This window comes from Sorex araneus, chromosome 4 (genome assembly GCF_027595985.1).
Source record: "Sorex araneus isolate mSorAra2 chromosome 4, mSorAra2.pri, whole genome shotgun sequence".
NCBI lineage: Eukaryota > Metazoa > Chordata > Mammalia > Eulipotyphla > Soricidae > Sorex > Sorex araneus.
Window position 1 is genome coordinate 192,099,504 of NC_073305.1, and position 24,970 is coordinate 192,124,473.

General features: G+C 60.5%; 1 protein-coding gene across 1 annotated transcript; it reads left to right on the forward strand.

Annotated features, from left to right (window-relative positions):
• The first annotated feature begins 104 nt into the window (after positions 1 to 104).
• Positions 105 to 24,381, forward strand: LOC101540849 (kinesin-like protein KIF19). The gene is made up of 21 exons (XM_055136763.1): positions 105 to 191; positions 499 to 579; positions 3,837 to 3,947; positions 4,795 to 4,882; positions 5,651 to 5,787; positions 5,866 to 5,991; positions 6,603 to 6,797; positions 7,733 to 7,885; positions 8,292 to 8,414; positions 10,672 to 10,819; positions 12,957 to 13,125; positions 13,600 to 13,780; positions 14,602 to 14,872; positions 15,374 to 15,495; positions 16,332 to 16,456; positions 17,655 to 17,763; positions 19,114 to 19,467; positions 19,746 to 19,872; positions 21,727 to 21,890; positions 23,564 to 23,566; positions 24,313 to 24,381. The coding sequence occupies exons 1-21, from the start codon at positions 105 to 107 to the stop codon at positions 24,379 to 24,381; spliced, it is 2,943 nt and encodes a 980-aa protein (XP_054992738.1).
• The last annotated feature ends 589 nt before the right edge of the window (positions 24,382 to 24,970 follow it).

Genomic DNA, 24,970 nt, shown 5'->3' on the forward strand with positions numbered 1-24,970 from the left:
GGGCTCCCAGGGGCCCCTCCTGATGTCACCAGGGCGTGGCAGAGCACAGCTGACGCAGGCACTGGTCTCAGCTGCCTGAAGAGCGGCCGCGCATCCCAGCCCGCATGCCCTGCCCCGGTGGCCCCTCCCTGGCCCGGGCCAGCCCGGCCATGCCCACGCAGGAGGAGGAGCCCAGAGACCAGCAGCTCCTGGTGAGCACCCGCCCCCACGCCCACCCCAAATTCCCCGCCCCAGGTAGGGGGATGAGGGGGCAGCCCTGGGACAGCGCAGGCCTGCCTGGAGCATGGGGGACAGGCCCCCGCAGGCGGCCCCTGGCCAATGCGATACCGGGGAAGCTGGGGGGACAGTGGGGCAGCCAGCTGGAAGTCAGCGTCCCGGTGAGCCTCTCCGAGCTGCCTGGGCCCCCCCCACTGTGGGCCCTGCCATGCCCTCGAGGGCAGACTGGGGTCTCTTCTGAGCTGGGACATCGGGAGCAGCTGCCTCTGGGTCCTGCCCCAGGTGGTGCTTCGCATCCGGCCCCTCAGTGATGCAGAGCTGGAGGAAGGAGCCGCTGTCATCGCCCACAAAGTGGGGGACCAGGTGAGAGCTGGGGCCCAGGGGGGTGAGCGCCTGCTGCATCCCACCTCACCCTCCCAGGAAAGTGCTCCTGTCTGCCGAGTGCGTCTGTGGCCCATGGGGCCCCAAGGAGGTCCCTGACCTCAGGCCTTGGCATGGGGGTCGAACCTCAGAGGAAAGCATCCTGTGTGGTTGGGGGTCTCAGCAGCAATCAGGCAGAACAGAGGCCCCAAAGACCTCTCTGGAGGGGACATCTGGGCGGGAGAGGGGACCCTGGGGGTGGGCCAGGAGACCCCAAGGGTCCTATCGGGTCCTCACCTGCCACCTGAGTGAGCATCCAGAGGACTGTGGGTGCTCCTGAACCCAGAACCAACATCGCACTGGGGGCCAGAGCTCATTAAGTAGGCTGTCCCATCCCCCGTTCACCCCTGGGCTGCTCCAAAGAGCGCAGATACCTTGTGGGGCACCATGGCTGGGGTCTCTGAGGCCAAGGGTGGTATCACACCTCCCGGGGGCCCCCTCTGAGCCCAGAGTGCCTTGAGACAGACATCGGCTTGCAGGGAGGGATGCAGTTTATGTCAGAGGGACCAGGCCGTGAGGGCCTCCCCTGGTGAGGTGGACATGGTGGGGGCACGGAGATATGCGGAGGACAGGGTGGTAAGACCCCCAGAATCAGCTGGGAGAGGGAGCACAGGGTCTGAGGGCAAGGACCCCGATCCCATCACCCTGATGGGTGACTGAGGGGCAGCACTGCTAACAGCTTTGTGGGCAGGTGTTTGGGGGAGGCTCGTGTGAGGCCTCAGACCCCAGTCCTGAGCTCTGCCATCCTGATCCCACCAGAGCTGCAGTCCAGGGTGCCCACCTGACATGAGGGGCCCGTGAGCCCCCAGCGACTGGTGGTGGGTTCTGGGCGGCCCCCAGCCTCCCCAAGTCTCCTCACCCTCCTGTCCCACTGGTTTGGAGAAGCAGGTGACTTTAGGGGGACAGATTTCAGGACTTCATAAGGAAAGGGCTTCACCCTGGGAGGTACCAAGATGGGGAAGTGGCACTGGGAAAGAAATTAGCAATTGGCCCTCGGGGACGAAGCCACCTTGATTTTATAGGGGAGCTGGGGAGAGAGCCAGGCTCACCATGAACAGCGAAACTTGGTCCCATCCAAACCTGCTCCCCCAAAGCACATCAGGGCAACAGCCCCCCAGCGTTCACAGACCCACAGTTAGTTTCATGCTCCACAGGGTCTCCTCCCCTTCATGTCCTGGGGCCTCAAGTCCCTTTCTCTGAGTTGCTGAGGGCGCATGGGGACCCGCTACCTCTCTGGCCCCTAAAACTCAGCATATTTCCCACACAAAAGGACATTCTTGGCCCAGTGGCCCAAATCAGGAAATCATTGTTTTTTTTTTGGGTTTTTTTTTTGCTTTTTGGGTCACACCCAGCGATGCTCAGGGGTTACTCCTGGCTTTGCACTCAGGAACTACTCCCGGCGGTGCTTGGGGGACCATATGGGATGCCGGGGATCGAACCCGGGTCGGCCGCGTGCAAGGCAAACGCCCTACCCGCTGTGCTATCGCTCCGGCCCCATGGAAATCATTGTTGATTTAAAGTTCACTGCTTGCTTGGGGCTGGGGCGACAGTACAGCAGGTGGGTACCCCCCACCCCCCACCCAAATAAATGAAGTTTGCTGCTTGGCAGAGGGGCTGAAAGGACACCACTTTTCCTCAGTAACTTCAGAGCAAAGTAAAGACTTTCCTGAAGACCAGAGGGACAGCACAGCGCCAAGGCACTTGCCTTGCACACAGCTGACCTGTACTCAATCCCCAGCATCCCATTGGGTCCCGCGCACTCCAGGTGTAATTCCTGAGTGTAGTCAGGAGCAACCCCTGAGCACCAACAGACGTGACCCCAAAACAGTAAGAAAAACTTTCCTGAGGCTGGAGAATGGTGCAGGGATGGCAACCTGGGACTCCATCCCCTCCGCCAGAGAGGGTCCAGTCCCAACCAGGAAGGAGCCCTGAGCACTGCTGGGTGTCAAGTCTCCTTGCACATCCCTCCCACTCCTTTCTGGTCCCTGTGTGCATGTTCAGTCCTGGCAGGGAATGTCCAGCAGTGCCCAGGGGCGCTGCAAAGGAACAAGGAGCAGAAAGCGATTCGAGCCAACTGGCCTAGCAGGGAGGCGGCGGCCCCGGGGAGCAAGTGTGCTGATGTCACGGGGAGAAGCTGGCCAGGTGCCAGCGTGGCCCCGGCCGCTCCTGGCCTGCCCCTCCCTCCCTCCTGGGACCTCAGTTTCCAGAGCGGTGAAACAAAGGCAGGAAAGCTGAGGGGCCTTGGGTCCTCCCAGTGGGGACTCCAGGCCTGGCTCAGGGTTCTGCCAGTCTGAGGTGTGGCTGGACCCCTGCCCACGTGCCTGGCAGCACATCAGCTCCCACCAGAGTAAACAGCCTTAATTGCCTGCCCCCAGTTCCCTGCAGGGCTGCCTGTGCACCCCATCCGGGAGGCACCATAATGACACACTTCCCTGAGACAGGAGAGACGTGCCCCTTCTCCTGAGGGGTGCAGCTGCCAGTCCAGCGGTGGGGTGAGCCACATGTAGGCCCGTGGGCACCCTGCTGCTCCGCACCCCAGCCCACCCAAGACCCATTCCCATGTGGCAGCTCTTCGGGCCACTGCAGGCTCTTTCCAGCACCACAGAGATTACTGTGGGTGCCCAGAGCTGTGGGTGCACGGAACTGAGGGTGCCCGGAGCTGTGGGTGCCCAGAGCAAAGGGTGCCCGGAGCAAATGGTGCCTGGAACAAAGGCTGCTGAAGCAGAGGGTGCCAGAGCTGTGGGTGCCCAGAGCTGAGGGTGTCTGGAACTGAGGGTGCCGGAGCTGAGGGTGCCGGAGCTGAGGGCATCAGAGCTGAGGGTGCCGGAGCTGAGGGTGCCGGAGCTGAGGGCATCAGAGCTGAGGGTGCCGGAGCTGAGGGTGCCGGAGCTGAGGGCATCAGAGCTGAGGGTGCCAGAGCTGAGGGTGCCGGAGCTGAGGGCATCAGAGCTGAGGGTGCTGGAGCTGAGGGTGCCGGAGCTGAGGGCGCCGGAGCTGAGGGTGTTGGAGCTGAGGGTGCCGGAGCTGAGGGCATCAGAGCTGAGGGTGCTGGAGCTGAGGGTGCCGGAGCTGAGGGTGTTGGAGCTGTGGACAGGTTCCCCTGGACTACCAGTGTGGGTCTAAAAGCCCCGCTGTTGTGGACAGTGGGTGCCAGGCCTTGCCCTTCCCATGAGGCCCCCTCCACCCCTCACCCCTTTCAGATGGTGGTGCTCATGGACCCTGGCGAGGACCCCGAGGACACGATGCGCGCACACCGGTCCCGGGAGAAGACCTTCATCTTTGATGCGGTGTTCGACCAGCGTGCATCCCAGGTGGGCCATCGTGAGACTCACTGGCAAGCTGGTGCCCATGGCTTCTCACCAGGGTGCCCTGATGACTCAGGGATTGACCAGGGAGAGGGGCAGGAGGTTCTTTCATTGGTGGGTGGACTTCTGGGTGCCAGGCTTCATAGAGGTCACTTATTTGCTCATGCATCTGTCCACCTGCCCGTCCACCCACCTAACTACTTACACCCATCCATCCACCCACCTAGCTACATATCCGCCTGCCCATCCAGCCGTGCATCTACTTGCCCATTCATCCACCCATCTGCCCATCTATCCACTCACCCCCACTCATGTATCCAGCCATCCATCTGCACGTCTATCCATATCCACCCGGCCAGCCATCATCCATCCACCTACCCCTCCTCCGGTCATCCATCCTCCACCCTCCACTCCCACTATCCATCATCCCCCGATCTTCAATCAACATTCACCTACCTGTCCACTCATCCACCCATCTGACCACACATCTGTCTGTCCATCTGTCCACTCCTACTCGTGCACTGCCATCCTCCCAGTCTGCCCTGAGACCCAGACACGCTCCCTTGCCACCCCGCAAGGGAGCTAGGCAGGGAGCAGTCGGGGAGTGGGTGCTGCTGCGGGCGCAGAGGCCTTCCAAGTGGACTTCAGAGGGAACCAGGCGGGGGTCGGTGAGGTCGGCAGACCACGCTCCTGCCAGCACTGTCCCCAGCAGGCCTGCTGACCCGCCCCAGGCTGGGGAGGCTGCGGAATCGGGCAGCGGGGACCTGAGTCTGGCCGTCCTGCGTCCCCACTGAGTCTCGCCGGTCTCCGGCTGGGCTGTCATGCCACTGCCTGTCCTCCCATCTGTCCACAGGAAGACGTGTACCGTGCCACCACACAGCACTTGGTTGAAGGGGTCGTTTCTGGTTACAACGCAACTGTCTTTGCATACGGCCCATCAGGTAAGGCTCAGCACAGGGGGTGGCAGCAGCCTCCTGCACTAACACGGGGGCCCCACCCCAGAGGAGGAGGTCACACAGGGGGCCCGGGCCCGTCCTTCACCCTGAGGACTCAGGCCCTTCCTGGAAATTGCTCACCTGCCCAAAGCAAAGTCACCTGAAGAGGAGGCCTAGAGAGGAGCAGACTGCAGGGTCTTGCCCGGCCCGCTGGCCTCTCGCGCTCACCCGTGGAGCAGGACGGACAATGCTGTGTCTTGCAAATGCTCCAACACTCCTAGAAAGACCACGTCCTCTTTTGGATTGCTTTGACTTCTCTGGTGCTTGCGGGGCCAGCCAGGACTGTGCACAGGGTCACTCCCGCTGTTCTCAGGGCCCTGGTGCTGGAGGGTCCATCCCCGCTGCACCTAGCCCACTAAGCTGGGGCGCCGGCCGCAAGACTTTGGTCTTATGGAGAATGGGGAGGAAAATAGATGCCGGGCACCACCCACCCACACCCCAGCCCTCGGGGCCTCTGTGGGACAAATCTCGAGTGCGTCTTATCTGTTTGTTTGTTTGGGGTCCACACCCCTTGGTGCCCAGGGCTGCCGCCTGGCTCTGTGCTCAGGGATTACTCCTGGCAGGCTCAGGGAACTGTTGGGACGCCGACGATGGAGACCAGGGGGGTTGTGTGCATCATGGCGCCTTCCCTGCTGTCCTGTGCCTCCGGCCCTTAGTAGTTCTTATGTCAGTGGAAACTGAGGCCCAGGTGGACAGTGTTGCCGCCCCCTGCAGGTGCTGGGAAGACCTACAGCATGCTGGGCATGGACGCAGAGCCGGGCATCTACCTGCAGGCGCTCAGGGACCTGTTCAGGGCCATCGAGGACACCCGCGACAACATGGACTACAGCGTGTCCATGTCCTACCTCGAGGTGGGGGCTGGTAGCCTTGGCGCCCCCTGCCTCCCGGGCACCAGCCTCTTTGTCTCCAGCCTCCATGTCTCCTCCCAGATTTATAACGAAATGATCCGGGACCTCCTGAACCCGTCCTCAGGGTTCTTGGAGCTGAGGGAGGATGCCCGGGGCAGCATACAGATCGCAGGCATCACGGAGGTGTCTACCTCGAACGCCCAGGAGGTGAGGCCCAGCTGGGGGGACACGCTCCAGACCTAGAGCCTCACGGGCATGTCCACCGCAAACATCCAGTGGGTGAGGACAGGATGGGGAACACTCCACAGCGCTTGCAAGTGGGTTGAACTGTCCCAGGACTCAACAACTGGGGGCATGTGGGGCCCCCAGCACCCCTGCACTCAGCACTCTCCCCTCACCACAGCACTCCCCTCATCACCCCTGCACTCAGCACTCTCCCCAGCACCCCTGCACTCAGCACTCTCCCCCATCACCCCTGCACTCAGCACTCTCCCCAGCACCCCTGCACTCAGCACTCTCCCCCATCACCCCTGCACTCAGCACTCTCCCACCAGAGATATCAGCCCATCCTCAGAGCCCAGGGGCAGCCCAGGAGCCCTCCAGTCCCTCTCTGCTGGTGCCACCCATCAGCCCAGGGCACGTCCACTCCGGCACGTACTCCAGCCCTGACACTGGCTCTACAGACACGGTGCTGTGGCCCCCCACAGTCGGGGGCCTGGGGGCCCGGGGCACAGAGCCACCCTCTCTGGGGGGGCCGCCCCTCCCTGGGTCCTGATGGGCTCCCCGGGGGCTGCGTCTCCCAATCTCCACCTCCCCAGATCATGCAGCTGCTCACCAAGGGCAACCGGCAGCGCACGCAGGAGCCCACGGCCGCCAACACCACGTCCTCGCGCTCCCACGCCGTGCTGCAGGTGACGGTGCGCCAGCGCCGCCGCGGCGCCCACCTGGCAGAGGAAGTGCGCGTGGGGCGGCTCTTCCTGGTGGACCTGGCCGGCTCGGAGCGTGCATCCCAGGTGCCTGCCCCACCACGGGCCCCCAGCACTGGCCAGCGTGGGGCAGAGCATGCTGAGACACAGGGTCCCCGGCTGAGCCCCGGGGGACACCGGAGATCAGATGGGACAGATGGGCTGCACCTTCCCTGGCCTTCCAGAGGGCAGGTTCCGCCCTGGCTGGGTGGGGAACAGCTGGAGCACCAATCCCTTCCTTGGGAGCATGGCTCCTCCCCACCGCAGCCCAAATGGCAGGTGCGCTGGCCCCCAGGCGGAGGGCGGCAGGCCTAGGGCATCTGGCCCAAGTCGTGTTGGCCTCTGCTTTCATCTGCGCCTGGGTCCTCGAGAAGCTTCATTACTCTCTCATTCCCCTGCTCCACCCTCAGTGCTCGGGGCGGGGGGCAGGAACACGCAGGGCTGGCCTGGATCCAGAACACTGCAAAATCTAGTGCCATCCAGGGATCTGAGGGAGGGAGGGAAGGCGAGCCCCAGACACAGAGGCAACCACAGAAAAGGACGGTCACATCTCCAGGGAGGAGGCTCGGGCGCCGCGCATTCCTCGGAAGCCCCAGGAGAGGACACGGGGTGCCCACGGCCCTCAGTGCTTCCCACGGGCGAGCAGGCGGGCAGGGTCAGCTCAGGGGCCTGTCCAGGCCGCACCCCTCGCTCTGTCCTCGATAGCTGGTCCTGCAGGAGGTGGGCGGGCGGGGTGGGGCCACAGAGCCAGGTGCAGGTGCAGGTGTTTGGGTGGCCACACCTGGCAGTGCTCAGTGCTTGGTCCTGGCTCTGCCCAGGGGTCTGCTGATGGACGGGGCATCTTCCCACACACCCTCGCAAGCCCCAGAGCTTGGGTCTAATCAACTGGCAGGCGGAGCCCAGAGCAGCTGTTTGGTTTGGTTTGGGGGTGTCACAGCACCTCTGGGCTGCAGCCCTCCCCGTCCCCTGCTCTCCACACGCAGACCCAGAACCGAGGGAAGAGGATGAAGGAGGGCGCCCACATCAACCGCTCGCTGCTGGCGCTGGGGAACTGCATCAATGCGCTCAGCGAGAAGGGCGGCGGCCGCGTGCAGTACGTCAACTTCCGGGACAGCAAACTCACCCGCCTGCTGAAGGTGTGGGGGCACGGGGCGGGGCTCGGGGGTGCGGGCAGGGCCAGGGGCCCAGGGCACGTCTGCCAGCAGCTTCTGCAGCCAGGACCCTCCCGGGGACGCTCGTCCCCCGCCCCAGCCCAGAGCGGCCATCCTTCCAAGCGTGGCTGGCCGGGGCCTGGGGAGCTACCGGGCCCTGCTCTGGCCATGCCACAAGCCCCACACGCCCATCCACCACCTAGCCGGGTGGGCAGAGAGGAGACAGCTGTGAAGCCACAGTGTCCTGTCCACATGGCCTTGGCTGTTCCCATAGTCCCAGGCCCAGGCTGGGTAAACCCCAGGACTCTGCTTCCCCCCCGAGCCAACCCTGGCTGGCACTGGGCCTGGGGTGGGCCCTACACTGTCACCCCGTGGTGCTGGTCCCCCACAGGACGCCCTCGGGGGGAACAGCCGGACAGTGATGATCGCCCACATCAGCCCGGCCAGCACGCACTTTGAGGAGTCGAGGACCACCTTGCTGTACGCCTACAGGGCCAAGAACATCAAGACCAGGGTGAGGCCCGCACATGCCCCATCCCGTCTGCAGACACCCCATTTCCCATGAGGCCGTGTGTCAGGCTGAGGGCCTGCCCTGACGGCCGTGGTGCATATGATCTGGTCACTTCTCCCTCTCCCCTGAGGTCCCTCAACCCCACTCCCCCACTGACAGAGAGGGGCTCCTCCCAGGCCCACGGCCAGTCCTGCCCACACAGCCAGTCTTGTCCACATCATGGTGCGTCATGTCTGTGGGAAGGAGGCCGTGGCCACTCCCTGCATAGGCGGGGCATGCTGGCCCCTAGCAACCACTTGGGAGAGGTCATGGCCAGTGCTGAGCTGGGTTCTCCAGTGTCCACTGAGCTGGACACCACCAGCAAGCCCAAACAGAGGTGCTTCTGGGGCCCCTGAGCTGTGAGAAGAGTCCAAGCCCCACCTGGCGAGATGCGGCACCTCACAGCCCATCAGAGGACCAGGAAGCAAGGACTCTGTGAGGTCACGACCACAGGCTCCGTGGGCAGGTGCTGGAGGGACACTGTGAGACAGAGAGAGAATGTTAGAGACATGCAGAGGGAGACACTAGAAACATGCAGAGACACACAGACACACAGACATGACATACAGAGACACGCAGAGACATGCAGAGACACACAGACACACACAGACACATACACAAATATGCAGAGACACAGACACAGATACACACAGAGACACACAGACATACAAAGACATGCAGAGACGGGGCTGGAGCGATAGCACAGCGGGTAGAGCGTTTGCCTTGCACGCGGCCGACCCGGGTTCGATTCCCAGCATCCCATATGGTCCCCTGAGCAGCACCAGGGGTAATTCCTGAGTGCAGAGCCAGGAGTAATCCCTGTACATTGCTGGGTGTGACCTAAAAAGAAAAAAAAAAAGACATGCAGAGACACGCAGAGACACACAGAGACATGCAGAGACACACAGAGACATGACGCACAGACATACAAAGACATGCAGAGACACGCAGAGACACACAGATACACAGACACACAGACACTCAGAGATACCCAGAGACACCCAGAGACACGCAGAGACATGCAGAGACACACATGAGATATGCAGAGACACACAGAGACACGAAGAGACACACAGAGACACGCAGACACAGGGGTGTGAAGCCTGATGTTGTTACTGTGCCAAATACCCAGAACCTAGAACTGAGCACTTCAAGATTGTTGTGGCGTGTTTTGGTTTTAGCGCCACACTCAGCAGTGCTCAGGGAGCACTATGGAGCACTCGGGCCTCCTGCAAGGAAAACGTGCATTCAGCCATTTCCTCAGCCCCGGGTTTTCTTTCTCTTCCTATTTTTCCAGATTTTTTGTTTGTTCGCTTTGTGTTAGGGCCACACCTAGCAGTGCTCAGGGCTTACTGCTGGCGGGGCAGGGGACCATGTGGGGTGCAGGGGTTGAACAGGGCTGGGCTGCATACAAGGAAGCAAGTGTGCTAAGCCCTGTACTATCTCTCCAGCCCTATCTTTTCCTTTCCTTTCTCTTTATTTTCTTGCTGTTTTAGGGTACCCTATGCAAGGCAAGCACCCCTGCCCCCCGCACATTCAAACTCTGGTAGGGGGCCAGAGAGATAGTACAGCAGGTAGGGCGCTTGTCTTGCATTCAGCTGTCCCGGATTAGATCCCTGGCATCCCATATGGTCCCCCGAGCACCACCAGGAATAATTCCTGAGCACAGAGCAAGGAGTAACCCCTGAGCATCACTGGGTGTGACCTCAGAGTGTTTACTCTCCCCCCAAAACCTAAACTATTTAAATGTGAGTTCAGGGGCTGGAGCAATAGCACAGCGGGTAGGGCGTTTGCCTTGCACGCGGCCGACCGGGTTCAATTCCCAGAATCCCATATGGTCCCCTGAGCACTGCCAGGGGTGACTCCTGAGTGCAGAGCCAGGAGTAACCCCTATGCATCGCCGGGTGTGACCCAAAAACCAAAATAAATAAATAAATAAATAAATAAATGTGAGTTCAGGGCATTGAGTACGGCACATTCACCCCCACCATCCATCTCCAGAACCTTCCATTGTTCAAATGGAAACTGTCCTCACTAAACCCCAATACCCAGTCACACCCCCAGCTGTCTCTGGAATCCGGTCCCCAGCACCTCAGGGCTGTGGGTGGCATAGCGTCCTCGGCCCTCAGCTCCGTGGCCCGGCGTGGCCTGGCGTCCACTGCTGCAGAGCTGTGGGCTTTGGGTCTCCTTGGGACCAGAACCTCGACTCCCATCCCTGCAGGTCAAGCGGAACCTGCTGAGCGTGTCCTACCACATAGCGCAGTACACGGACGTCATCGCTGACTTGCGCAGGGAGATCGAGCACCTCAAATCCAAAATTGAGAAGCAGGCGAAGGAGAAAGGCAACACTGGCGTCAGAGATGCGCCAGGTAGGGCCCGCCAGGCCCCTCCCGGTCCGGGACTAGACCACGCCCCACCCGCGGCCTGCCCCTCCCACCCAAGGTCCTGCCCACTCTTTGGCCCCGCCCGCTGCACTTGGTCCTCTCCACTATCCTCGGCCCCGCCCATCTTTCACCCCACCCTAGCCCCGCCCACTGTCCTCAGCCATGCCCACTCCCTTGGCCCTGCGCACCACCCTTGGCCACGCCCCGTCCTTAGCTGGCTCAGCAGGGCCTTTTTTTTTTTTCTTTTTTTGGGTCACACCCGGCGATGCTCAGAGGTTACTCCTGGCTCTGAGCTCAGGAATCACTCCTGGCGGTGCTCAGGGGACCATATGGGATGCTGGGAATCGAACCCGGGTCGGCGACGTGCAAGGAAAACGCCCTACCCGCTGTGCTATTGCTCCAACCCCTCAGCAGTGCCTTCTTGAGGTTGGGCGGTCTTGGGGTTTTATTTCTTCTTCCTCCCATAATTTAATCTTCCTCCCAGATTAAATTGTAGCACTGTAGCACTGTTGTTCATCAGTTTGCTCGAGCAGGCACCAGTAATGTCTCCATTGTGAGACTTGTTACTGTTTTTGGCATATCAAGTACGCCACGGGGAGCTTGCCAGGCTCTGCCATGCAGGCGGGATACTCTCGGTAGCTTGCCGGGCTCTCTGAGAGGGACGGAGGAATCGAACCCGAGTCGACTGTGTGCGAGGCAAACGCCCTACCCGTTGTGCTATCGCTCCAGTCCCAGATTAAACTAGTGTTTTTATTTTGAAATACTTTTTTTTTTCTCTTTTTGAATCACACCCGGCGATGCACAGGGGTTACTCCTGGCTCTGCACTCAGGAATTACCCCTGGCGGTGCTCAGGGGACCATATGAGATGCTGGGAATAGATAGAACCTGGGTCGCCACGTGCAAGGCAAACGCCCTACCCGCTGTGCTATTGCTCCAGCCCCTTGAAATACTTTTTGATTTACAATTAGTTTGCAAATACAGCAGTTTACAAATAGTTTGCAAAAAAATTCAGCACCTTGGGGCTGAATAATAAATAAATAAACAACAAATAAATAAATAATTCAGCACCTTCTAGTGCTAACATTTAATGCAGTTAAACACTTTTTTCTTTTTTCTTTTTTTCTTTTTGGGTCACACCTGGCGATGGTCAGGGGTTACTTCTGGCTCATGCACTCAGGAATCACTCCTGGCCGTGCTCAGGGGACCATATGGGATGCTGGGAATCGAACCCAGGTCGGAAGCATGCAAGGCAAACGCCCTACCCGCTGAGCTATTTTTCCAGCCCCCAAAACACTTTTTTATTGGGGCAAAACTCACAACATGCAGTCCAGGGATATTTCTCATATCTACAAAGTTCTGTAAAAAAAACCCTTGTGGGGGCCAGAGACATGGTATAGCAGGGAGGCACTTGCCTTGCACTCGGCCAACAGGGGTTCAGTCCCTGGCACCCCTTTGTGGTCCCCCGATCCCCACCGGGAACTCCTGAGCACAGAGTCAGGAGTAAGTCCTGAGCATGGCCAGGAGTAGTCCCCCCCAAATAAGGTATCTCAGTATCCCAGAACCAGGTGTGCGGGGCACCTGGGAGGCAGGTTGGCCTCATCAGTGTAAATGCTCCTCCAAACCTTGTTTGTTCTTTTTGTTGTTTGTTCTGGGCCACACCCAGTGGTGCTCAGGTTTTACTCCTGGCTCTGCACTCAAGAATCACTCCTGGCAGGTTTGGGGGACCACATGGGGTGCCAGGGATCAAACAAACCTATATTGGCCGCATTCAAGGCAAGGGCCCAACCCCATTGTACTATCTCTCCGGCCCCCCACGCCCTTGTTGGAATGGTCTCCTATCCAGATACACTGGCAGCCATCTGTGCTATCTCAGGTTGCAGGCATTTAGGGATGTCCCCCAAGATGAGGGGACAGTGTGGACAGACGCCACGTAGCCTGCCTGCAGGCCCAGAGTCTGCCTCGGCTCCTGGGCAGCTTCAGGGAACTTCCTGCACAGGAAAAGACAGGAACTGTCCTGTGGGCTGCAGCCCAGCGGGAGAGCAGCTGGGAGCCATCCTGGGGGCAGCACGCTCGGGGGCCCATATGGCTGATGGCCTTGCTCTCTTCCTCCCGCAGTCCCAGTGTCCCCCCTTGATGGAGAGGACAGCCACCTGCAGATGAGCAAGATCCGGGCTCAGCTCATTGGGGCCTTCAAGGAGCAGCTGGAGATGCGCCGCAGCCTGGTGGAGCTGGAGAACGGCCACATCGAGCTGCACGTGGACATGTCCCGCCACCTGCTGACCATCGCCGAGTGAGCAGCAACTGCTCCCAGGCCAGATCCCGCCCCCTGCCCTACCCACCCCGGCAAAGCTGGCCCTGTGGGCAGACGGCTTCCAGCCCCTCACAGCTGGAGTCTAGAGCAGCTGGCAGAAGGGACACTGGTGTCCAGAGAGCCTGTGTCTGGGCACCAGTTCATGCCCTGCCCACCCGCATGTCCTCACAGCTCTTGTTGCTGGACTTGGCTGACCACGTGCACAGGCCTTGCCTGCATATCCGCTTTCGGAGGGCAGGTGGAGGGGTTCTCAGCCTTCCAGTGTGGAGGAAGTGGGCGAGCTAACTGAACCTCATTTCCTCCAGGCCTCTGCTTTCCCTACAAACCAGGATCAGACTTCCCACCCTCCGCCGCCTCCTTCCCACCTCCCTGGTGCCTCTGGGACAAGGAGTGCATGCAGCCCACCATGGGTTGCCTGCCCCCAGCCTCTGACACCCCCTGTCTTGGCTGTAGCTGGGAGCGAGAGAGGAGTCACCAGGCACCCCGGGACCCCGCATCAATGAAGGATGAGGAGCTGGTGGAGGCCGATGGGGACGGGGATGGAGAGGAGGGCGCAGAGCCTCCCGAGGTGGCACTGGCCCGGGAGGAAGTCAACACACTTCTCGCCGAGCAACGGAAAAATGCAGCCCTCAAGGTGAGGGTCTCACTCAGCCGACACTGCTTATGGGTCCCGTGCACCACCAGGAGTGACCCCTGAGCACAGAGCCAGGAGTAAGGTCTGAGCACCCCCAGGTGTGGCCCCCCCAAAATGGGAGGCCTTCCTGCCACCCACACAGGTAGCTCTGCCTGTGTCTGAGCGTACACTCACATATATCTGCTGCTCAGTGTGCGTGTGACCGGGAGAGGGAACATGGGAGCATGTGTGAGTGTGTGTCAGCATATCAGTGTGCTCCCTCTGGGAGTGTGCGGGAGTGTGTGTGTGACAGTGTGAGTGTGTGAACGAGTATGTAGTGTGTGTCTGTGTGTGAGTGTGTTGTGTATGTATTAGTGTGTCTGTGTGTGTGCTGTTGGAATGGAACCTAGACTAACACATTACAGCGGAAGCCCTCTGCTCCTGGCCCATCTGTGGTCACTTTTATGTGTCCCCCTGCCTGCCTGTGACCCAGGGGTGCCGTCTGGCACAGAGAGGTTGGTGGAGGTGTTGTGGGAAGTGGGCTTCCAAGCAGGGCTCAGAGTCAGGCCACTTCTGCAGTACTCGACCTGCCTGTGCGGGTGCAGGGTGTGGGGTCAGCAGAGCTGCAGCTGGCCACGCCGCAGGTCAGACTCAGGGAGGCGTGGCGCCGCCCCCCCCCCCCAGTCCCGTCTGTGAGGGTGTGTGCTGGTGTGGTCACAGCGAAGACCAGCCTGGCTGGGTTGAGGTGTGTGGGAAACGACCACCAGCAAAGCCCACTCAGCCGTGGGCACTGAGCAGGGCACACCCCCGCCTCAGCTGCCCTCACCGCCTGCCCCTCCCAGGCCGGGCTGGAGCAGCGTCTGGCCAACGCCAAGAAGAAGGCATCCCAGCTGGAGCGGCTGCTTCCTGGCCAGAGCGTGAGCGAGGAGCAGCGGGAGGTGCTGCAGCTGCTGTGCCGCGTGCACGAGCTGGAGGTGGGCAGCACCGAGCTGCAGGCCCACAGCCTGCGCAGGAAGAACCTGCTGTGCCAGAAGGACTTCGTCATCCAGCGCTACCACCAGCACCGGCTGCTGTGCGAGCAGTTGATCCAGGACCAGCAGCAGCTCATCCACGGTGAGGCCGCCCTGGGGGACAGCACCCCAAGCCCGGCCCTGCTGAACCAGAGCTCAGGCCCCTTACCACCATTTAAAAACTTTGTTTTAAAAAAGGGACCAGACCAGAGAGATAATATGGTGGGTGGGGCACTTGCCTGGCACGCGGCTGATCCAGGTTCAATCCCCAACATCCCAAATGGTCCCCTGAGCCCCACCAGGACTGATCCCCGAGTGCAGAGCCAGGAATAATCCCCGAGCATTGCTGGGTAGGGCCTAAACACACACACACACACACACACACACACACACGCACGCACGCACACACGCATGCATACACGCATATACATGCATGCACACACACACATGCACACAAAGCAGAAGCCAGTGTGAGGCCAACAGGCAAAGCCTAGAGAGACACTGTACCAGCGAGCAAAGTGGAGAAGCCCCAGCCCCTCGCCACCGCCTCTCGCCCCTGAGAAGGGGCCACCAGCAGCCGAGCTGCCCTCTGCCCGCCCCACAGAGGCTGGCATCCCAGTGCCAGAGGATCTGCAGCAGCGCTTTCGCCTGTACTCGAGGGAGCTGGGTGAAGGCTCACTGGACCGCCTCCTGCTCCTGCACTCCGTCATGTCCAGCTCCCTGCGGGTGAGCCCCCCCACAGCGCGTCCCCTCCTGCTGGGCTCTCTGTGACAGGCGCAAGAGAAGGGGGAATTGCAGGCACCCTGTCAGTCACACACGCCCCTGACTTGGGCTGGGGCTACGGGGTCTTGTGGGGAGCCTGAGCTGGGGTCTGTGCAGCCTCGGCACCCCCAGACCTGGCCTCTGTGACTCCAGCCAGGCCCTCCAAGACACTTCTTTGGGTGCTTGTAGGGGTCTTCAGACTTCACTGATGTCTAGTGCTAATCCGGGGATTTCAGTGGACAAGAACGGGGAGGTCTCTGTCTTGTTTCAATTCTTCAGCATTTGCTTATTTAGTTATTTGGGGCTACTCCCAGCTCTGTGCTCAGGAGTCCCAGCAGTGCCAGCTGGAGCTTCCCACCCTCATCCCTGTAGCGGGACATCCACGTCCCTGCCCAGGTGCCGCCTAGCCATTTCTGGTTTGAGATCAAGCCCAGCACCCATTTCCAGAATGTTCTACCTGGCCCTCTGAAATCTGTCCCCAGGAGCCCCCTTCTCCAGCACAGCCTCTTATGTGGGTGGGGTCACAGTATCCGGCCCACGGCCAAGAATGAGCCACTGTGGAGGGACGCACTCTCCTCCCCACGGCACTGCCCCCTGTTGCAGCTCTGACCTCAGCTCTGGGGGATCGTTCTGGCCCCCGAAGGCCCCCCAGGCTCTCAGAGCTCTGCACGTGCCCCCAGAGGCTGGCCTGTCTCACAGCCCCCTCCGTCTGGGCCGAACAGGTGGCCACCCCCCTCAGTCGCTTCCTTAGTGGACGCTGGCAGGAGGACGGCCCCTCACCCAACCCTCCCCGTCCCCAGGACGGCTCTGTCCTGTGTGTCTCTCCTGCACCCGAGGAGGCCAGCCGCGAGCCGCAGGCCAACAGGAAGGACCTGCCCTGGGGCGCCCAGTTCGAGCTGCCCCCCATTCTGCTGGAGACAGACAGGTGAGGACCCGCCCGCCCTGCGAGTGTCCCCACAGATGGGAGCCTACAAGGCTTGCCTCAGCTGACTTCCCTCCTGCTCACTGCCAGCCTGCACCACGCTCTTCTCCCCTTCCTCAGCTTCCTGCTTTTCCTCTGCTTGCCAGTTCCTGGCTCACTGAGCCTTTGACGCCAGCCCAGTGTCCCCGGCCAAGCACCTTGGGTTCGAGGTCCAGCCACTCTGCCTGATTCCCATCATGTGTCGAGGAGAGTGCAGGCCTGTGACCCCCTTAGGGTGCGGTGCTGGTGAGGATGCCCATGACCACCACGCAGTTCTGTCCTGACAGCCCCAGCTGCCCCTTGAGGGCCTCTGTGCCCAGTGGGATGCAGCCAGGGTCAGGGAAATGTGCTCAGTGCAACCACAGCTATGTGTGCGTACAGGGTGGTGTCTGTGCCTCACAGTGTCAAAAGGCCCACGCCTGCACACGAGTTTGTACACACATACATGTCCATGCACATGAGTCTGTATGCACATGTGTGTCTGGTGTGTACACACAATTCTTATGTGCACACATGACACATTTTGTTTATGTATGGTCACACGTGTGCATTTACGTATAAGCATTTATGTTTGTATGTGCACTTGTTTTGTACATTCCTGTGCAGGAGTGTGTATGCACATAGTTCATATCATAAGTTTTATGTGCAACTATGTGCACCCCTGCTTACACATATGTGCACATACATGAACATGCATATTCTCAACATGTGTGCATGAAAACAACATGTCTGAAGTCCCTTGATCAAGACCAGGTGCCTGACTCTGCCCAGCCCTGCCCCGGGCTCCGCTGTCCCTGCTTGTCAGGCAGTCCAGTCTCCCTGAGGGCCCCAGGTCTCCACCCTTTCACACGGAAAGCACCATTCTGACTCCCTGGGGCCCCCAAAGCTGCCTCATGCCACATCAAGGGCATGCTCAGGGAGCTGGGGCCAGAGTGGGGTGGACAGAGGACCCCACAGAGCTGGTCCCCAGGGATGGTGACTGTCCCCCTTCCCCTTGGGCTGGGGGCCCAGGGGCTGGCAGGTGCCAGCCTGGCCTGAGAGCTGTGGGGCTGGCTGAAGTGGCCAGCGTGGTGCAGCTCAGGCTAGACCACACCTGCCCGCACCTGGCCATGGAGCTGGGCTCAGGTCCAACTGCTCTGCTGAGGCACCGTGCTCCCCACAGTGACGGCCACAGGTCAGCAAAGGGCACCCCGTCCAAGTCACTGGGGAAGGCCGACGCCCTGCTGCCTCCGATGTCTGTCCGCATCCTGCTGACGCCCCCGAGTCATGAGGTTGGTGCATGGTGCTGTCCGGGAGCCGGGTCCTGGGGCCCTTCTTCACACAGTGCAGCTTCTGGGCACCCCGTGGAGCAGCCCAGGTTCTGGGGTCCCCTCTGCGTGGTGAAGAGAGGTTCTAGGGAGGCCACCTGCCTGTGGGGTGAGCTGTGCTAGGCCAGAGAAACATTTCTGTAAGGACCTGCCTGCCCCTACACCCTCTTCCCCTGGGCCTCCTGCCCCTGCTCCCCCAACCCTGCCCCTGCTTCTGGCTTTATGACAGTGGTATGCAGGGACCGAGCTGGACCCATCCTTTTAGTTTCCCAGAGTTCAGACGACCCCATGTCCTGCTTCCATGCAGGAGGGTCTCAGCCTGACTTTGAACTTGCCTGTGTAGTCCCTGTTTCCAGAGAGCCCCATGGGCAGCAGGGGACCCTTGCCATGGGACCCAACCGTGATGAGAGAGGCTGGGTTGCTGCCCCCATCCTGGGGGTTCCTAGCTTCCTCTTCCCCCCCACCCCCGTTGCAGGTCACACAACCTCTGGGGGAGGCAGGTGAGAGAGTGGAGAGGGCGCCGGCCTGCGCCAAGGATCTCAGGGTGTCCAAATCCTCATTGCTTAGACCTCGGCTCAGGGAGAGTAGGCTGGGCAGGCTGTGTGGCCTCAGGTCAGTGTCTTCACATCTCTGAGCTCCTTCCCTTGGCATACAGTGGTAAATCCAAGAGATTCCAGTTCACAGAGCCTCCCTTTCAGGGGCCAGAGTGATATTACAGCAGGGAGGATGTTTGCCTTAAATGCGCTGACCCAGGTTTAATCCCCAGCACCCCAAAGGTCTTGTCAGGAGCGATTCCTGATCACCACTGGGTGTGGCCCCACGATGAAACAAGGGAAAGGTAACTGCCTTTCTCTGGAAGAACACCGAAGAGGGTCTCACTGCTCCAAGACCCCCCGAAACCACCAGCTTTACCATGTACCAGCTGAGCCTCCCTCCTGGCCCGACTCTCCGTGCCTTAGTGGGAGTGTGGGGGGGCAAATGTAAGCATCTCGGGGGTGGGGACACCCATAGGGGCATCATGGTCATGAGGTGGGCACCACCAGGGATAATTCTCTGGGTCTTGCTGCTGAGCCAGCCCCGCTCTGAGCCAGAGAGTGGGGGGGAGGTCAAGCCCCTGCCAGAATTCAGGAGTTGGTGTTGCCCATGGGCTGTGACTGCCTAGTGACCTGTAGATGTCCAGCCAGGGGCCAGATTTTCACTCATCCTCTTTTGCTTTCGCTTCCAAATAAGCTACTTGTGTCGGACTGTCTCCAGTCCGCTCCCGGGGACCCCTGGCCCCATGGTGACCTGCCCTTCCCATTGCTGTTCCTGCAGAAGTCCAGCCCCCTAAGCGTGAAGAACTTGGTTTCCAAGCTGTACCCCCCAGCCAGCCTGGACCTGGTCCCCGCCAGCAGCTCGGCAGGGGAGGCGCTGAGCCCCCAGGCACTCCGGGAGATGGCTGAGGGCACCAAGGGCATCACGCTCATCGCCGCCAGCCGGCGCGCCAAGGCCCAGGACCGTGATGGCGGCAGCGGCCGCTCCTCCCTCCACCTGCCGGATGATGTGACCCTCGACTCCAGGGACCCCAGCCCTGCGGACCGGAGGTGGCGCCACACCAGCCCAAGCCGGGACCGCTCCCTGGAGAGGAAGGCCAGGAAGAAGAGGTCTCCATCCCTCACCAGGGGCACGGTGGGTGCACAGTAGCTGAGAGGGGCTTTAGGGACACAGGTCAGCACAGGACAGAGAAGGCCAGACGCCTCCTGCCGCTGCCCCACCCCAGAGAGTCTGGAGAAACGGCTTCTCTCATTGGCCAGCAAATGCCCTCCTGCTGACTGGTGCTTGTCTTCTCTGCTACCTTCTGTTCTGTGTGGCTGATGCGGGTCCCTCGTCCCCGAGTTGCCCTGTCCAGCCAGCAGCCTAGGAACAACAGGGCCCCTGCTCATATGGCACCCACCCGCCCCCTGCAGGCCCCAGAGCCCCCCACGGAGAGCCAGCCCCCGGTGCTCCTCCAGCTCTCCAAGTCGTCAGGAAAGAGCTTCTTCCCCGCAGTGCCTACCGCCGCCAAGATAAAACCCAACCTCAGCTTCCACTCAGGTAGGAAGGAACGGGCAGGGGAGACTTGTGTGCTGAGTGCGGCTGGAGGGGTGGCTTTGAGGGTGGTTTGAAGGCAGCTGTAGGGGGGTCGGGAAGCCCCGCCCATATAGAAGGCCCCGCCCACACGAAAGCCCCGCCCCAGTATGGAAGCCTTTCCCTTGTAGGAAAAGCCCTGTCCCAATATGGAAGCCACGCCCAACCAGAAAGCCCCGCCTTCCCGGAAAGCCCCGCCCCAGTAGGGAAGCCACACCCCGTCAGACAGCCTCACCCTACACGTGCCTGGCGCCAGCTGCGGAGCGGCTTGGTCTGCGGCTCCCCACGCATGCAGAAACCCACGCACGCAATTAGACGCAGCCTGAGGCCTCAGCACACGTGGGCCCTGGTGTGGCAGAGACCACCTATGCTCACAGGGAAAACTCGGAGTGCAGATAAAGTCAGAAGAATCTGGCACACCTGGTACAGGGGCACCATCGTGGTCTCCTGGCTGTTTTCTGGCCAGTTCCTTTCTGTTGTACGCAGGCTGGCAGGTGTCCAAGCCCCCCTTCCCCCAGTTTCCTGCTTGATGTGAGACGTCCAAAGGTGGGGACCCAGAGCTCAGAAAAAGTTGGCCCCCTGAGCTGGGCTCCACAGGGCTTGTCCCTCAGTGAGGCTGCAGGGGCTGTCCGGCTGGCAGCTCTCAATGCGGGCAGCTGTATGTCCTTGGCCGGGGGGTGGGGGGCGTTGAGAGGGAAGAAGCAGTAACAATCCCCAGTGCCCGCCAGGGACATGGCTCTGGTGAAGGGACTGGCCCGGGTTACACAGCTGGGAGAGGTCAGAGGTGCAGGGGAAGATTGGAGGCAAGGTGGGAGGTTCTGATTCCCGGCTCCTGACCACTCTCCAAACACCGTTTTATTCTTGTTCATTGATTTTGAGTACTTTTTTGATTTTGGGGTTACTCCTGGAGGTTTTGGGGCACTTGTGATGCCAGGGATAGAATCCACAAGTGCTCCAGCCTTCTGAGCCTCTTCCAGCTTATGTCTTGTTTCTTGAGAATGGGTTCTAAGTAGGCAAAGGCTGAGTACACCTTCAGGATTCTTGGCAGCCAGATCCAGGCAGGGGGCTGCGTGTACCCCACACCACATGACCCTGCTGCAGACAGGACCGGGGTAAGGGGCTGCATCCACCCCACTGCTTCATGGCTCTTCTTTCTCAGGCTATCCAGATACCTTTGATTTTGATGAAATCCTAACTCAGCTTGATGACTGTGATTGCTGGAGCAGAACGATCCTGCAATCACACTTTTTTAGAAAACTTAAAACATTTTAAAAACCACTTAGCCTCTTCCTTAAACTTAGGGGATTTTCTGCTTTGCAAAGTTTATAATTATGCCCTCTGCACCTTCATCAAAGCTATAGAGAAGGCAGCATGAGTAGGGGGCTTCTGGGGTAGGGCTGAGTCAGCTCTTTCTCTCCTCCAGCTGGCAAGCAGGGGATGGGGTGCAGCTCCTTGCCTGGTGAAACCGTCACACCTGCATGGGGCGGGAGGTTGTCTAGGAACAGATAGGTATGGGGGCTTGGGGGCCACAGAGGGGGGTGGCCCCTGTATGGATGGCCCCAGTGCAGGAGTTGCTGTCTGCATCCACAGAGGAAGTGCTCAACCGTTCCTGGCCTGCCCAGTCCCCACAGGGCCTCAGCGGGTTTGTGGTTTGCCCCATAGCACATCGTGTTACGTGTATCTCACATTCTGGAAGTACCAGAGCTCAGGGTCTTCGGGAACAAGGCCGTGTCAGTGCCGTGAGGTTCCCAGTGACCTGCTCCCCTGCCTTACCCACACTCCGGGGCCCCCTCCCCCCTCTGTCTTTGTCCCTCTGTCTAGACGAGCATGCGCTCAGCTTCACCTTCCCCAGCGCGGTGTGGCAGAGCAGCGCCGCCCCGAGCAAAGCGCCCCTCCTGCCCCGGGACGTGCGAGGTCAGTGCGGCTCCTCGACAGGGCTGGGGGTCCGGCAGATGGCGCGGCGTCTGGTCTCAGAGGCTGCTGAGGTGGGTGGGTGTCAGGAGCTACGGAGGTTCATCTGGATCTCTCACCAGGGCTCCTGCATACAGGCCTGCTCTGTCTTGGAAAAATCTCAGAGCAGTTCTGCTTCGGGCTCTGTGGAACCTGACAGTGTCTGCGGACCAGGCCTGACCCGGCCTCAGGGAGCCCGCAGTGCTGGGCTGGGCCCCCACAGGCAAAACTGCACTCAGCCCGCAGATGGGTCTTTGGGGGATGGCCTGGGCATCCCTGGCACAGACAAGCAGAGAACTGCTATTCAGGCCACCTGTGCCCATGAGTCTGCTCTGAGCCCAAACCCAGACCCCGCCAGGAGCCCTATGGCAAGGCCAAGGCGTGTCCCACACAGAGCAAGCCAGGGGGCAGGCCCCAGGGTCTGCGCAGAGGCTGGGCGGGGGAAAGGCATGAGCTGTACCTGGTGCCGGAGATGAGCCTTGATGGAGCCATCCTCCCCTCCAGGGTCCACGAACACTGGGGGCCACCGCCACAGCCCACTGCCTCCCAGTGACCCCCGCAGGCCTCCAGGGGGCAGTGCCAAGCGGCCCCGAAGACCAAGGTGAAGCCACAATGGCCTTCATGAGAAGCTGCCCTGGTCCCTCTGGGCTCCTCCCCGTACCCTCCTGCTGCAGCCGCTCCTCCTTCACCTCCAGCTGCCACTGAGGCCCCAGGAGAGCATCTCTGTCCTCGCCCCACAGACCAGTGGCTCCCCAGCGACGGACCAGGAGTGGATGTGTGAGTGTGAGAGTGTGTGCAAGTGCAGGGGGTGTGTGAGGGTACGATGTGCAAGTGTGTGCAAGTGCAGATGTGTGTGAGAGTATATATGTGAGAGTGTGAGACCATATGTGTGAGGGTGTGTGAAGGTGTGTGTGTGCGTGTGTGTCTATGTGTTGTGCCCTCACTGGACCCCCTGCACTCCAGACCAACCCCATCCTGTCTCAACTGCAAGGTCCTGGCGTCCAGCCCGCCCTGTGCCGAAAGGGTGGCCACTGTTAGGGCCTCACCCCTTCCCGCAGTGGAGCCATCACAGGGACCACATAATTAGCTGTAGAAATGCCTTGTTTGTCTTCTGTTCCCTGAGTGCACTCAGAGACTTGCCGTGTCTAGGTTCTTAGCAAATTGTCTCAGTAAAGTTTATTTGCCCACTAGCTCTTTAACCACGCTTCTGTAAACTCTGTGTAGAATGACTTCAGTTCCTATTTTAAAGGGTTTATTCTTGGCTTTGAACGGTGCTCATAATTAAATGTGAAAACATGAGATCGTGTGAGGAGACTTACCAGCACCACAAAAGCTACTACAGGGACCAGTGGTGCTCAGGGCTGCCTCCTGACTCTGTGCTCAGGAATCTCTCCTGGCAGGCCTTAAGGAACCATATGAGATGCCAGGAGTAAAACTAGGGTCGGCTGTGTGAAAAGCAAGTACCGGCCCCTTCCATGGAGCTTTAAAGAAGCGAAAAGAACAAAGGCAGCCAGAGCGACAGTGCAGTGGGGAGGCCCTTTACCTTCAACACAGCTGGGCCCCACCAGGAGTGATCCCTGAGCACTGCTGGGTGTGGCCCTCCAAAAAATTAATAAACAATAATTGTTTTGGGAACACTTCTCCCCTGCCTGCATCACAGCCTGCTCCTCCCTCTCCCCTCTTTAACATGCTGATTTGGCCCTTCTAGCAGGTGAGCACTAGGAAGGAACACTACACCGACCAGGGTTCATGATGGGCCCAGGGAAGAGACAGTCTTTGCCCTCCTGAAGCTATGGGTCTGGTGCCATCCCAGGTCCCGACATGCAACAGGAAAGGGAAGGGGAAAGGACACAGCATGCAATGTTTTGTTGATGTTGTGTCCCCCTCAAGACAGACCTGCAGAGCCAGCGGATGTGGCCCTCAACACAGGTGGGGCCTCACACGACAGACAGGAGCCCAGCAGCGCCTCAGAGAAAGGGGATGTGGGCACAGAGAACCACAGTGGGGAGAGTCGAGGTCCAGCCAGGCAGAGAGGCTGGGGGGTCGCCACCCTGCACACACCTAGCTCCCAGGCTAAATTAAGGCCTGGAAATAGGAGAGGGTAAATCTGTTTCAGACAACAGTGTGCACTGAGGGGAGGGAGGAAGAGGAGAGAGGCAGGGGGAAGGGAAGGGAAGGGAAGGAAGAGAGGGGAGTTGGGGGAGGGGAGGAAGTGGAGGGAGGAAGTAGGGGGAAAGCAACGGAGAGGAGGAGGGGAGGGCTGTGAGCACGTGTGTGGCCCTGTCTGGCCCTGTCCAGCCCTGCGGCCCAGAACTCTGCTGCAGAAATCTCTTTCCAGGGTAGAGCCTGAATAGGGCCTGGAGCTCACAGAGAGACCCCGTCTTGCTGAGTTTAGCTGGAGGTGAGGGCGCAGTGGCCTGGTCTAATGTCCCCAAGGGTACCCGTCACTACCTCTAGTCGTCCGGCATCACTAGTCCCTACGCTCCAGTCCAAGACGAGCTCCTGCGAAAACAGGATGGCCACTGAGACCACAGTCTGGCCATCCACGGGATGACAATGCACCACCACCATCAGGATGGACCAAGAGGTGACCTGAGAGAGAGGCCACTAGCCCACGGTTACAGCAAGTCCAAAGCTGCAGATGGCCAGGCAGGATGGGACAATGCGGAGGGAGCCCGCCCTGCGCGCGGCCGACCTGGGTTCCACTCCCGGTGCCCCCTAAGGTACCCTGGACAACGCCAGGAGTGACTCCTGAGCGCGGCGCCAGAAGCCAGACCCGAGCACCGCCGGATGTGGCCCAAACACGAAGCCCTTACTGGGCCCCCCACTGCACTGGGGGAGCTGATGCTGCTCAGCTGGGGAGACAAGTCCTCGCCCGCTGGCCGCACCCGCGGCCTCTAGCCCCGCCCTCTGGAGGCGGAGCCAGCACTGGGACCGCAGAACAGGATTGGTTGCTGTAAGGGGCGTGGCCAGAGGTTGGGGCGGGGCCAACGCTGTCCATAAATAGGGCGCCACGTGGCTGGGCGGGGCGGAACGGGTGCCAAGGGCGCAGGCGCGCTGAGTACGGGCGCCCCTCGGCCTCCGCGCTTCTCGCGAGAAGAGGGTTGGGGGCGGG